Below are 14,842 nucleotides of genomic sequence, written 5' to 3' on the forward strand. Positions count from 1 at the left end.
TCCTTAGGATAGGGGATACGTTTTTCACCACTGGACTACCCCTTTAAGTTCCATAATCCCTGTGAGTCATCATCACTTGGTAATGCACTCGAAGGTGACATCATCCATAAGTCCACAGTATGGGCCCACCCACTGCTCATTTGCATCTGGTGGTATACATCACCTGGCTCCTGTATACCCCCTCCCCTCCTCCTCTTCTTCCTGCCTCCCCCCCTCCTGTGGTCCCATCCCCGGGTTGTCACTAATGGCTTACACTGGACTTTGCCCATCTTCTTATCATTAAACTAACAATCCAGGAGCGCAGACATTCGGGACTCTCGGACAGACAACATCGGATCCCCGGTCCTGCCAGGATGTGTACGGGAAAATGTTCCCGCTTTGTGGGGCTCTCCCTCCTCCCCATGGCGTTTATTTCCATGATTGCAAACCTCTTACTGATGTTTCCCAATGGAGAAACCAAATGGACCAACCATATCGCAACCCAAGTGTGGCTGATGGCTGGTCTCCTGGGTAGCGGTCTTTTTGTGAGTATTTCTTGAATATTGACCTATGAGTTGGCCCCTCGCGTTCTAGGGTGATGATGGGCCAGTTCATGGGTGATGAGGTGACACAAGAGGGGTATAGGTTTGTCGTTCCCCTTCACTGGTGACTCCAGGACCAAAACAGAAGAAAGCCATTGGGGGGGGGGGGGGGGGGGGGGTATTTATCAATTTTGCCGGTTGACCGTTTCTTTTTCCCCTTTTTTTTTTTTTCACTTTGGATTTCGTGGACATGCACCAAATTTATCATTTGGTGCAAGTTGTTAGTAATTTTGGCTCAAATGTTGAGCGCCTTCTACACAGAACTTACCGCCACAGAGGACGCGTATTTTACCCTGTAGAGCGGCCATTTTGGAGCCCCTCCTCCAGTATATACATTTCTTTTGTGGGGTTTATAGTCACCATGAGGGACATTTATCAATCTTTGCTTATGTATTCCTTTTTTTTTAGTACTTTTTTTCTTAACTTTTTTTTTTGCTTACCGCATTTTTCGCCGTATAAGACGCACTTTTTCTTCCCGAAAACTGGGGGGGAAAAGTTGGTGCGTCTTATACGGCGAATACACCCCTATCGCGGCGGTCCCTGCGGCCATCAACGGCCGGGACCCGCGGCTAATACAGGACATCACCGATCGCGGTGATGCCCTGTATTAACCCTTCAGACGCGGCGATCAAAGCTGACCGCCGCGTCTGCAAGGAAAGTGACACTAACCCGGCTGTTCAGTCGGGCTGTTCGGGACCGCCGCGATTTCACCGCGGCGGTCCCTAACAGCCCGACTGAATAGCCGGGGTTAGTGCTTACAGGACACCGGGAGGAACCTTACCTGCCTCCTCGGTGTCTTCTCCATTCAGGGATCCGCTGTATGGCCGGCGCTCTCCTTCCTCGTCATCACGTCGTCGCGTACGTGCGTAACGACATGATGGTGGCGACGGAGAGCGAGGATACCCGGCCGGCAGCAGAGACGTTCCGGAGCGACGGGGGACACGGCGACAGCGATGGAGCGACATCCAGGGCAGCGGTGACGGGTCCGGAGCAGCGGGGACACGTGAGTATTACCTCCTATGCAGTGGTCTTCAATCTGCGGACCTCCAGATGTTGCAAAACTACAACTCCCAGCATGCCCGGACAGCCAACGGCTGTCCGGGCATGCTGGAAGTTGTAGTTTTGCAACATCTGGAGGTCCGCAGGTTGAAGACCACTATTGGGTTCAAAATCTTAATTATTTTTAGATTTTGCACCTATAAATTGGGTGCGTGTTATACGCCGGTGCGTCCTATAGGGCGAAAAATACGGTAGATGTGACTTATTTATCAACTGGTTTCAGCCTGTTGATAATTTTCTTTCACGTAAGTAATTTTTTTTCTTTTTTACTTTGGTTGTAGCTTTTTCTTCTCCATGTTTGAGCTGGAGTAAATTTAGTCAATTTTTAACCTTGTTGCGACTTTTTTTTTTTTTGCGCAGTTGCGACTGTCGCAGTTAATAAACATAGCGTCGAGCTGCATAGGCCATATTCGAATTCGCGCTATTTCGCGAATATATGGATGAATATTCGTCATTTATTCGCTAAATTCGCATATTCGTATAGCTGTCGCAGTTAATAAATATAGTGTTGAGCGGCATAGGCCATATTCGAATTCGCGCTATTTTGCGAATATATGGACGAATATTCGTTATATATTCGCTAAATTCGCATATTCGTATAACTGTCGCAGTTAATAAATATAGTGTTGAGCGGCATAGGCCATATTCGAATTCGCGATATTTTGCGAATATATGGACGAATATTCGTTATATATTCGCTAAATTCGCATATTCGTATAACTGTCGCAGTTAATAAATATAGTGTTGAGCGCATAGGCCATATTCGAATTCGCGCTATTTGCGAATATATGGACGAATATTCGTTATATATTCGCTAAATGCGCATATTCGTATAGCTGTCGCAGTTAATAAATATAGTGTTGAGCGGCATAGGCCATATTCGAATTTGCGATATTTCGCGAATATATGGACGAATATTCATTATATATTCGCTAAATTCGCATATTCATATAACTGTCGCAGTTAATAAATATAGTGTTGAGCGGCATAGGCCATATTCGAATTCGCGATATTTTGCGAATATATGGACGAATATTCGTTATATATTCGCTAAATTCGCATATTCGTATAACTGTCGCAGTTAATAAATATAGTGTTGAGCGGCATAGGCCATATTCGAATTCGCGCTATTTTGCGAATATATGGACGAATATTCGTTATATATTCGCTAAATGCGCATATTCGTATAGCTGTCGCAGTTAATAAATATAGTGTTGAGCGGCATAGGCCATATTCGAATTTGCGATATTTCGCGAATATATGGACGAATATTCATTATATATTCGCTAAATTCGCATATTCGTATAGCTGTCGCAGTTAATAAATATAGTGTTGAGCGGCATAGGCCATATTCGAATTCGCGCTATTTTGCGAATATATGGACGAATATTCGTTATATATTCGCTAAATTCGCATATTCGTATAACTGTCGCAGTTAATAAATATAGTGTTGAGCGGCATAGGCCATATTCGAATTCGCGATATTTTGCGAATATATGGACGAATATTCGTTATATATTCGCTAAATTCGCATATTCGTATAACTGTCGCAGTTAATAAATATAGTGTTGAGCGGCATAGGCCATATTCGAATTCGCGATATTTCGCGAACATATGGACGAATATTCGTTATATATTCGCTAAATTCGCATATTCGTAATATTCGCGTTATATTTTCGCATATGCGAAAATTAGCGTAAACAATAATACGCATGCGCGAAAATTAGCATATGAGAAAATTAGCATAAGCGACAATTTGCATAAGCGAAAAATTACCATATGCAAATTTTCCCATTTGGGAAAATTCGTACACCACACAAGCTGGAAGCAGAGAGGGGTGATCACTGTGATTATAATAAAAAACGAATATTCGTAATTACGAATATATAGTGCTATATTCGCAAATAAAATTCGCATTGCGAATATTCGCGAGCAACACTAAATAAATACCAGACTACCCGTAGTCCATTTTAAATTATTACTACGTAGTTACGTTTTCGGAAAACTTGTTTTTCTCGCTTTCCAGTCAAAATGTCGGACGAAAAATCGCGTAGTCGCAGGTGCGACATTTTTATAAAAAAAAAAAAAATGTAACTAAATCGCTTGATAAATGTCTGTCCATGTGAAATGGATTTTATTTTCAACTTGAGTAGTGTTGTTTTTTTTTTGTTTTGTTACTTTAGTGCAGTGGTCTCCAAACTGCGGACCTCCAGATGTTTCAAAACTACAATTCCCAGCATGCCCGGACAGCCGACGGCTGTCCGGGCATGCTGGGAGTTGTAGTTTTGCAACATCTGGAGGTCGGCAGGTTGGAGACCACTGCTTTAGTCCTTACCTTTCCTGAACCTGTGCGGCCATGTCCAATGCTGGCTCAGCGGAGGGTGAAGGTTCCTTCAGAGACAACTATGTCGCAGGAGGCGTCGCAGCTTTCACAAAACAAAACAAAAAATAATAATTAATGTATTTTGACGCCTTTACATTTTCTGACATTTCTATGTGTGTTTTCCATGTGCAAAATTTCTTGGCGGGGATTTGCGGCCAAAAAAAAAAATGGGATTTGCGCCAAAAATTGTGCCAAAGATCGATTGGCGCAAATGATGACTTACTGACTAAAGTTAAAGGGTATTCCAGGCCAAAACTTTTTTTTTTATCTATCAACTGGCTCCGGTAAGTTAAACAGATTTGTAATTTACTTCTATTAAAAAAAAATCTTAATCCTTCCAATAGTTATTAGCTTCTGAAGTTGAGTTGCTGTTTTCTTTCTAACTGCTCTCTGATGACTCACGTCCCGGGAGCTGTCCAGCTCTCATGGGGATATTTTCCCATCATGCACAGTTCCCGGGACGTGACATCATCATTGAGCAGTTAGACAGAAAACTTCAGAAGCTAATAACTATTGGAAGGATTAAGATTTTTTTTTTTTAATAGAAGTCATTTTCAAATCTGTTTAACTTTCCGGAGCCAGTTGATATATATATATAAAAAAAGGTTTTGCCTGGAATACCCCTTTAACATCACACACAGGACCGTGGGATTTGGAGAAAGTTGTAAAAAAAATGACAGTGGAGAAGATGCGCCAAACTTTGGCGCAAAAAGACACTGCGCCAAAGTATTGCGCCAAAGTTAAGTGAAAAAAAAACACATAAATCCTTTATTAAATACCCCCCCATAAAGCCTACCCCCACAGATGACTCTATGAGGAATATTTGGCCCCGCATGTGTTTATGGTGGCTATCTTCTCTTTCTGTAGATGCTGTGCCCCTCATGTAATGCTATACGAGCTGGTGGGAAAGGCTGCTGCGGTGAAGGATGCTGTGGGAATAGGTGCCGGGTAAGTACTGTCACGTTCACTCTTTATAGGAACCGATGGGGCAAAATTACAGATTTGGGGTTACACTGGTCCACTGATGGGCTCCTGAGTCCCAAGAAATCGGGGACCCCTGGCAACAGGGAACTCGAGTTCCTTTCAATTCTATTAATGTTAAATTATGTCTTAAAGTGTAACAAAGCACAACTACCTAATACACGGGTGCACGCCTAGCAGAGGTGAGTGGATTAAAGGGGTACTCCGGTAGAAAACTTTTTTTTTTTATCAACTGTTGCCAGAAAGTTAAACAGATTTGTAAATTCAGGTAGAAAAAACAGACATGGTCGCACATCTACAATCTTGTATAATGATCTGATTGCTTCTCAGCATAATATCAAAAACTAACAGGTTGTTATTATACATTTTTGATCAAAAAGTACAAGCCCACTCGCCACGTCAAGGCCACCTATTTAGAGTGGGTCCCTAACGCCCCTAGCATAAAATGGCGCAGCACTGGGCGGCGACCACCACCGCCGCGACACCAATGCCCACAGGGGGGGGAACGACCCACTGGCAGAGCGGCCCCAATGCCACTCAAACCAGTCTATGGGCCGCACCCCCCCCCGCAGACACGGCGCCACGGCAGCAACGGACACCGCACAGCACCACACCAGTGTGAACAAGTGGGCACTGGTGTCGCGGCGGTGGTGGTCGCCACCCAGTGCTACGCCATTTTATGCTAGGGACGTTAGGGACCCACTCTGGATAGGTGGCCTTGACGTGGCGAGTGGGCTTGTACTTTTTGATCAAAAATGTATAATAACAACCTGTTAGTTTTTGATATTATGCTGAGAAGCAATCAGATCATTATACAAGATTGTAGATGTGCGGCCATGTCTGTTTCTTCTACCTGAATTCAGATTTGTAAATTACTTCTATTAAAAAATCTTAATCCTTCCAGTACTTATGAGCTGCTGAATACTACAGAGGAAATTGTTTTCTTTTTGGAACACAGAGCTCTCTGCTGACATCACGAGCACAGTGCTCTCTGCTGACATATCTGTCCATTTTAGGAACTGTCCAGAGCAGCATATGTTTGCTATGGGGATTTTCTCCTACTCTGGACAGTTCCTAAAATGGACAGAGATGTCAGCAGAGAGCACTGTGCTCGTGATGTCAGCAGAGAGCTCTGTGTTCCAAAAAGAAAACAATTTCCTCTGTAGTATTCAGCAGCTCATAAGTACTGGAAGGATTAAGATTTTTTAATAGAAGTAATTTACAAATCTGTTTAACTTTCTGGCACCAGTTGATTAGAAAAAAAAAGTTTTCCACCGGAGTACCCCTTTAAGGAGTTACTTTATCCTTTAAGTTCCTCGTGTGAGGCCTTTTGGCACATGAAGGGGTACCCATCTGGAAAACATTTTTATTTTCTTTTAAAATCAACTGGTGCCAGAAAATTAAAAAGATTTGTAAATTACTTCTATTTAAAAACCTTAATCCCTTCAGTACTTATCAGCTGCTGTATGCCTCACATGAAGTTCTTTTCTTTTTGACCACAGTGCTCTCTGCTGACACCTCTGTCCATTTTAAGAACTGTCCACAGTAGGAGCAAATCTCCATAGCAAACCTTTCCTACTCTGGACAGTTCCTGACACGGACAGAGGTGTAAGTAGAGAGCACTGTGGTCAGACTGAAAAGAACTACACAACTTCCTGTGTAGTATACAGCAGCTGATAAGTACTGGAAGGATTAAGATTTTTAAATAGAAGTAATTTCCAAATCTGTTTAACTTTCTGGCACCAGATGATTTAAAAAAATAAAAAATAAAGGTTTTCCAGAGGAGCACCCCTTTAACTGTGCTGCTTGAGGGACAGACAGTACAAGCTTTGGGAAAAATAACCATTTGAAAAGATAAATGAAATGTGCAACCCCATATATGAAGTTGGTTTAATCCACATAATTTTGTTGTCTCTCTCTCTCTCTCTCTCTCTCTCTCTCTCTCTCTCTCTCTCTCTCTCTCTCTCTCTCTCTCTCTCTCTCTCTATATATATAATACTTTTTCCCCCCCTTGGCTGTTTTGTCATATATTAGATGTTACGGTCAACTATCTCTTCAATATTCGGAGGACTCGGAAGCTTTTACTGTGTGATTGTGTCAGCAACGGCGTTGGCTGATGGTCCTATGTGTTTCAGTAGCAAAGAGGATAATTGGGGCTACCATATGAAGAACTTGAAGTAAGGAACGTCGTCGATATACCTGTTGTGTTTGAGGCATACTGTCACTCTTATTAAAGGGGTACTCCGGCCCCAAGACATCTTATCCCCTACCCAAAGGATAGGGGATAAGATGTCTGATCGCGGGGTCCCGCCGCTGGGGACCCCCGCAATCAAGCATGCAGCACCCACCTGTGAATACTGCCGGAAGCATTGGAAGTTTGCAGTCTTTTGCCTCCCGACCACGGGGACGGAATATCGTGACGTCACGACTCTGCCATCCCGCCCCCTCAATGCAACTCTATGTGTGATGGCCCAGTACGGGAGTTGCTTCCCCATACCCTTGATGTCCTGTCCTGCAGCCTCCCTGCAGTGTCCCCTGGGCCCCCCTGCATCTGTTCTACTGTAATTGTATATTATCCCCTATGTTATGTATATAAGAATGTTGTATCTTTAAGAAAGGTTAACATGTGATCACCAGTTGTCATGTGAGTTGTCATGTGATTGTTTAGGAGGTATCAGTGACCAGGTGACTCAAGGGTGACCAATGGGACCCCACCAGAGTCTCCCCCATAAAAGCCCTGGGAGGAGTCTCTTCTCTCTCTTAGTTCCTGAGTCTTTGCTGAGGTGCAGTGCAGTCGATCCTAAGAGTCTGGAGTCATAGGAGCCTCAATCTACAAGTCTACAAATAAGATAAAGTCACAGCTTAGTCTGTATCCAGTCAAGTCAAGTCAGTCACTGTCATCTATTGTCAAGTCAATGTGGCCTGCAATAAATTGTCCAAAACCACTGCAAGTCCCAGCATGCCCTTAAGGTCTCTGAAGTCACTGGTCAACTCCGTGGGCCCTTCCTGAACTGCATAGACTTTACCATCTGTCACTCAGTAAAGCTACCGTTGTCCGTAACTTGGCGTCGGGGTCATTATTGCCCCCGTGCCTAGCCCAGGATCCAGTGGTATACCTTCAGGTGGACAAACATAGAAAAAAACCACACCTGCACTCACCGCAAGGGTACCGCAATTCCGGCCTCACTCAGACGGTGCCTACAATCCAAGATCGGGCATATCAGAAGTGGAGCGCTCAGAGAAGGCGACTGCCGGCGGTTTCACGCAATCACTATGCGCTTCATCCGGCCTCAGGTGGCATTGAGGATAAACCACGCCCTGGCGTCACGAATACAAGGGGTTAATGCCATCTGCCCTGCATCACACCCTCACGACAGTATCCTGTTTTGACAAGATGCCAATATATACTCTATGTGCCAAGGATAGTGTAAACCCGGTCCAACCCTGGGAGTTAGTAGCCCCGCCCCCTCATGATGTCACGCCCTGCCCCCTCAATGCAAGTCTATGGGAGGGGTGGTGACGGCTGTCACGCACCGTCCCATAGACTTGCATTGAGGGGGCAGGGTGTGACATCATGAGGGGGCGGAGCAATGTCGTCAAGAGCTCCCGGCGCCGGCTCGATCGTTCGGTACAGTTTGTTCCAAATGCTGAGCAGCGGGAGCTCGTGATGTCATAGCCCCGCCCCCTCATGACGTCATGCCCCCTCAATGCAAGTCTATGGGAGGGGGCGTGACATCCGTCACGCCCCCTCCCATAGACTTGCATTGAGGGGCCGGGCTATGAGGTCACGAGCTCCCGATGCCGACTCCAGAATTCGGGACAGTTTGCTCCAAACGCTGAGCAGAGTACCCCTTTAAGATGCCAATCACAATTCCTATAAACTTTATAACAAGACCTTTAAAGGCTTCATCGTTTCATGTTTTCCTCTGCAGTGAGAGCTACCTGGTCAATAAGGATGTATGGGATGACTGTGTCCAGCCCCCGAAGATCGTCCTCTGGCACATTGTCCTGTTCTCCATCCAGCTGGGGATCGGGGCCCTGCAGTTTATCCTCTGCGCCTCACAGCTTATTAACAGTCTCCTTGGAATCATGTGTGGAGACTGCCGGAAGGACGACAAGGTGAGCCTTCAGATGTCTTATCTATGTGATCACCCAGAGAGGGGACCCCCATCATCATCCAGGGTCACATAGATGAACTTTGGGATCAAAATGCACTAATTTATTATAAAAAATGTTTCCTGTAGTGTCCTCTAGTGTTCTCCCATGAATAGTCAATTTTACCAGGTGCCCTGTAGTGCCCTCTAGTGTCCTAATATATGTAATGTAATGCATTTGATTTTACCAGGTTCCCCTGTAGTGGCCTCTAGTGTCCTAATATATGTAATGTAATGCATTTGATTTTACCAGGTTCCCCTGTAGTGGCCTCTAGTGTTCTAATATACATACTGCAATACAGTAGATTTCACCAGGTTCCCCTGTAGTGCCCTCTAGTGTTCTTATATACATACTGCAATACAGTAGATTTTACCAGGTTCCCTGTAGTGCCCTCTAGTGTTCTAATATAAGTACTCCAATACAGTAGATTTCACCAGGTTCCCCTGTAGTGCCCTCTAGTGTTCTTATATACATACTACAGTACAGTGGATTTTACCAAGTTCTCCTGTAGTGCCCTCTAGTGTTCTTATATACATACTACAGTACAGTAGATTTTACCGGATTCCAGTGTAGGGCCCTCTAGTGTTCTTATATACACACTACAGTACAGTAGATTTTTACCAAGTTCTCCTGTAGTGCCCTCTAGTGTTCTTATATACATACTACAGTACAGTAGATTTTACCAAGTTCTCCTGTAGTGCCCTCTAGTGTTCTTATATACATACTACAGTACAGTAGATTTTCCCAAGTTCTCCTGTAGTGCCCTCTAGTGTTCTTATATACATACTACAGTACAGTAGATTTTACCGGATTCCAGTGTAGGGCCCTCTAGTGTTCTTATATACATACTACAGTACAGTAGATTTTTACAAGTTCTCCTGTAGTGCCCTCTAGTGTTCTTATATACATACTGCAATACAGTAGATTTCACCAGGTTCCCTGCAGTGCCCTCTAGTGTTCTTATATACATACTACAGTACAGTATATTTTACCGGATTCCAGTGTAGTGCCCTCTAGTGTTCTAACAAAAATACTCCAATACAGTAGATTTTACCAGATTCCAGTGTAGTGCCCTCTGGTGTTCTTATATACATACTGCAATACAGTAGATTTTTCCAGGTTCCCCTGTAGTGCCCTCTAGTGTTCTTTTATTAGTACTGCAATACAGTAGATTTCACCAGGTTCCCCTGTAGTGCCCTCTAGTGTTCTTATATAAGTACTGCAATACAGTAGATTATACCAGGTTCCCCTGTAGTGCCCTCTAGTGTTCTTATATAAGTACTGCAATACAGTAGATTTTACCAGGTTCCCTGTAGCGCCCTCTAGTGTTCTTATATAAGTACTGCAATACAGTAGATTATACCAGGTTCCCTGTAGTGCCCTCTAGTGTTCTTATATAAGTTTTGCAATACAGTAGATTATACCAGGTTCCCTGTAGCGCCCTCTAGTGTTCTTATATATGTACTGCAATACAGTAGATTTTACCAGGTTCACCTGTAGTGCCCTCTAGTGTTCTTATATAAGTACTGCAATACAGTACATTTTACCAGGTTCCCTGTAGTGCCCTCTAGTGTTCTTATATATGTACTGCAATACAGTAGATTTTACCAGGTTCCCTGTAGTGCCCTCTAGTGTTCTTATATAAGTACTGCAATACAGTACATTTTACCAGGTTCCCTGTAGTGCCCTCTAGTGTTCTACTATAAGTACTGCAATACAGTAGGTTTTACCAGGTTCCCTGTAGTGCCCTCTAGTGTTCTTATATAAGTACTGCAATACAGTAGATTTCACCAGGTTCCCCTGTAGTGCCCTCTAGTGTTCTAATATAAGTTCTGCAATACAGTAGATTTCACCAGGTTCCCCTGTAGTGCCCTCTAGTGCTCTTATATAAGTACTGCAATAGAGTGAATTTTACCAGGTTCCCTGTAGTGCCCTCTAGTGTTCTTATATACATACTACAGTACAGTAGATTTTACTAAGTTCTCCTGTAGTTCCCTCTAGTGTCCTTATATATGTAATGTAATGCATTTGATTTCCTGTAGTGCCCTCTAGTGTTCTTATATACATACTGCAATACAGTAGATTTAACCAGGTTCCCTTGTAGTGCCCTCTAGTGTTCTAATATAAGTACTACAATACAGTAGATTTTACCAGGTTCCCTGTAGTGCCCTCTAGTGTTCTAACAAAAATACTCCAATACAATAGATTTTACCGGATTCCAGTGTAGTGCCCTCTAGTGTTCTTATATACATACTACAGTACAGTAGATTTTACCGAATTCCAGTGTAGTGCCCTCTAGTGTTCTTTTATAAGTACTGCAATACAGTAGATTTACCAGGTTCCCTGTAGTGCCCTCTAGTGTTCTTATATAAGTACTGCAATACAGTAGATTATACCAGGTTCCCTGTAGTGCCCTCTAGTGTTCTTTTATAAGTACTTCAATACAGTAGATTTACCAGGTTCCCTGTAGTGCCCTCTAGTGTTCTTATATAAGTACTGCAATACAGTAGATTATACCAGGTTCCCTGTAGTGCCCTCTAGTGTTCTTTTATAAGTACTGCAATACAGTAGATTTGACCAGGTTCCCTGTAGTGCCCTCTAGTGTTCTTTTATAAGTACTGCATTGCACTTGATGTTACAGAAAAAAGTCATACTATAGAACAAAACCATATACACAGAACTAAACACAATGAAACATGAGAACTCCGCCGTCGGTGGAAATTTTCCTGTGGACATTCCACCATGTGAACATAGCCTTAGGATTCTGCTGTATTTGTCTTAGTATGCCACCTATGGGCTATGATGTGAATTGCTGCCTGTTGTGGGTTATGCTAGACTGTCACAATACTGAAGTGAATTGGTATCAATAAAGTTGTTCCCTACAGCTCTTGGGTCTGGTAGAAGCCGGATGCTGGATCGGGATGAGTGATATTATTTATGTGAACCCCCTTCTCATATCCGCTCCCTTCTCTTCCCTCCGCAGAATAAAGGTTAAGAGAGACGCAATGAGGTGAAGGCTGAACTTATCAATATAACTCCAATAGACTGCGAAGACGCGAAGAGAAACCTAATATAATGTGTGTTATAAGGGCGGGGATCGGAAGAGATGAGCCGCCATGTTGTGTTTACAGGGAAAGTGTAAATAAAGATTTGGGGACAGATTCCATGAAATGATGTTGTGTATGTGCTGTGTACTAAATACGGTAAGGTCTCATGTGTATAGACAGGCTGCTTTATGATATATATATATATATATATATATATATACACACACACACGTGATAAATGCCCTCTGTATTATAATATACATGGCACCTGCCTCCTTTATTATAATTATATATGATACCAGCCCCCTTTACTTTAATGTTACATGATACTGCCCCCTTTATTATAATATACATGGCCCCTGCCCCCTTTATTATAATACATGGTACCCGCCCCCTTTATTATAATATACATGGCCCTGCCCCCTTTATTATAATACATGGTACCCGCCCCCTTTATTATAATACACATGGCACTTGCCCCCTTTATTATAATACATGGTACCCGCCCCCTTTATTATAATATACATGGCCCCTGCCCCCTTTATTATAATACATGTTACCCACCCCCTTTATTATAATATACATGGTACCTGCCCCCTTTATTATAATACATGGCAGCCGTCCCCTTTATTATAATACATGTTACCCACCCCCTTTATTATAATATACATGGTACCCGCCCCCTTTATTATAATACATGGCAGCCGTCCCCTTTATTATAATAAACCAGGTACCCGCCCCCTTTATTATAATACATGGCAGTCGTCCCCTTTATTATAATACATGTTACCCACCCCCTTTATTATAATACATGGTAGCCGTCCCCTTTATTATAATAAACCAGGTACCCGCCCCTTTTATTAGAATATATATCGCACCTGCCCCCTTTATTATAATACATGGCAGCCGTCCCCTTTATTATAATAAACCAGGTACCCACCCCCTTTATTATAATATATATGGCACCTGCCCCCTTTATTATAATATATGGCAGCCGTCCCCTTTATTATAATACATGGCACCTGCCCCCTTTATTATAATACATGGTACCCACCCCTTTATTATAATATACATGGCACCTACCCCCTTTATTATAATACATGGTACCCGCCCCCTTTATTATAATATACATGGCACCTACCCCCTTTATTATAATACATGGTACCCGCCCCCTTTATTATAATATACATGGCACCTGCCCCCTTTATTATAATACATGGTACCCGCCCCCTTTATTATAATATACATGGCACCTACCCCCTTTATTATAATACATGGTACCCGCCCCCTTTATTATAATATACATGGCACCTACCCCCTTTATTATAATACATGGTACCCGCCCCCTTTATTATAATATACATGGCACCTACCCCCTTTATTATAATACATGGTACCCACCCCCTTTATTATAATATACATGGCACCTACCCCCTTTATTATAATACATGGTACCCACCCCCTTTATTATAATATACATGGCACCTACCCCCTTTATTATAATACATGGTACCCACCCCCTTTATTATAATACATGGTGCCTGCCCCCTTTTTATAATATACATGGCACCTGCCCCCTTTATTATACTACATGGTACCTGCCCCCTTTATTATAATATACATGGCACCTACCCCCTTTATTATAATACATGGTACCCGCCCCCTTTATTATAATATACATGGCACCTGCCCCCTTTATTATAATACATGGTGCCTGCCCCCTTTTTATAATATACATGGCACCTGCCCCCTTTATTATACTACATGGTACCTGCCCCCTTTATTATAATATACATGGCACCTACCCCCTTTATTATAATATATGGTACCCGCCCCCTTTATTATAATATACATGGCACCTACCCCCTTTATTATAATACATGGTACCCGCCCCCTTTATTATAATATACATGGCACCTACCCCCTTTATTATAATACATGGTACCCGCCCCCTTTATTATAATATACATGGCACCTACCCCCTTTATTATAATACAAGGTACCCACCCCCTTTATTATAATACATGGTACCTGCCCCCTTTTTATAATATACATGGCACCTGCCCCCTTTATTATACTACATGGTACCCGCCCCATTATTATAATGCATTGTACCCACCCCCTTTATTATAATATACATGGCAGTCGCCCCCTTTATTATAATACATGGTACCCTCCCCTTTATTATAATAAACATGGTACCCACCCCCTTTATTATAATATACATGGCACCTACCCCCTTTATTATACTACATGGTACCCGCCCCATTATTATAATGCATTGTACCCGCCCCCTTTATTATAATATACATGGCAGTCGCCCCCTTTAGTATAATATTCATGGTACCCGCCCCCTTTATTATACTCTATGGTATCCGCCCCATTATCATAATATACATGGCAGTCGCCCGCTTTATTATAATACATGGCACCCGCCCCCTTTAGTATAATATACATGGCACCTGCCCCTTTTATTATACTACATGGTACCCGCCCCATTATTATAATATACATGGCAGTCGCCCCCTTTATTATAATACATGGCACCCGCCCCCTTTAGTATAATATACATGGCACCTGCCCCCTTTATTATACTACATGGCACCCGCCCCTTTATTATAATATACATGGTACCC

General features: G+C 42.9%; 1 protein-coding gene across 1 annotated transcript; it reads left to right on the forward strand.

Annotated features, from left to right (window-relative positions):
* Positions 1–353: 353 nt before the first annotated feature.
* TM4SF5 (transmembrane 4 L six family member 5) lies at positions 354–12,318 on the forward strand. Its single transcript, XM_056570023.1, has 5 exons — positions 354–524; positions 4,891–4,971; positions 7,039–7,181; positions 8,937–9,123; positions 12,143–12,318. The coding sequence occupies exons 1-5, from the start codon at positions 354–356 to the stop codon at positions 12,152–12,154; spliced, it is 594 nt and encodes a 197-aa protein (XP_056425998.1). The 3' UTR covers positions 12,155–12,318.
* The last annotated feature ends 2,524 nt before the right edge of the window (positions 12,319–14,842 follow it).

Source organism: Hyla sarda, chromosome 4 (assembly GCF_029499605.1).
Source record: "Hyla sarda isolate aHylSar1 chromosome 4, aHylSar1.hap1, whole genome shotgun sequence".
In the NCBI taxonomy this organism is placed as follows: Eukaryota; Metazoa; Chordata; class Amphibia; order Anura; family Hylidae; genus Hyla; species Hyla sarda.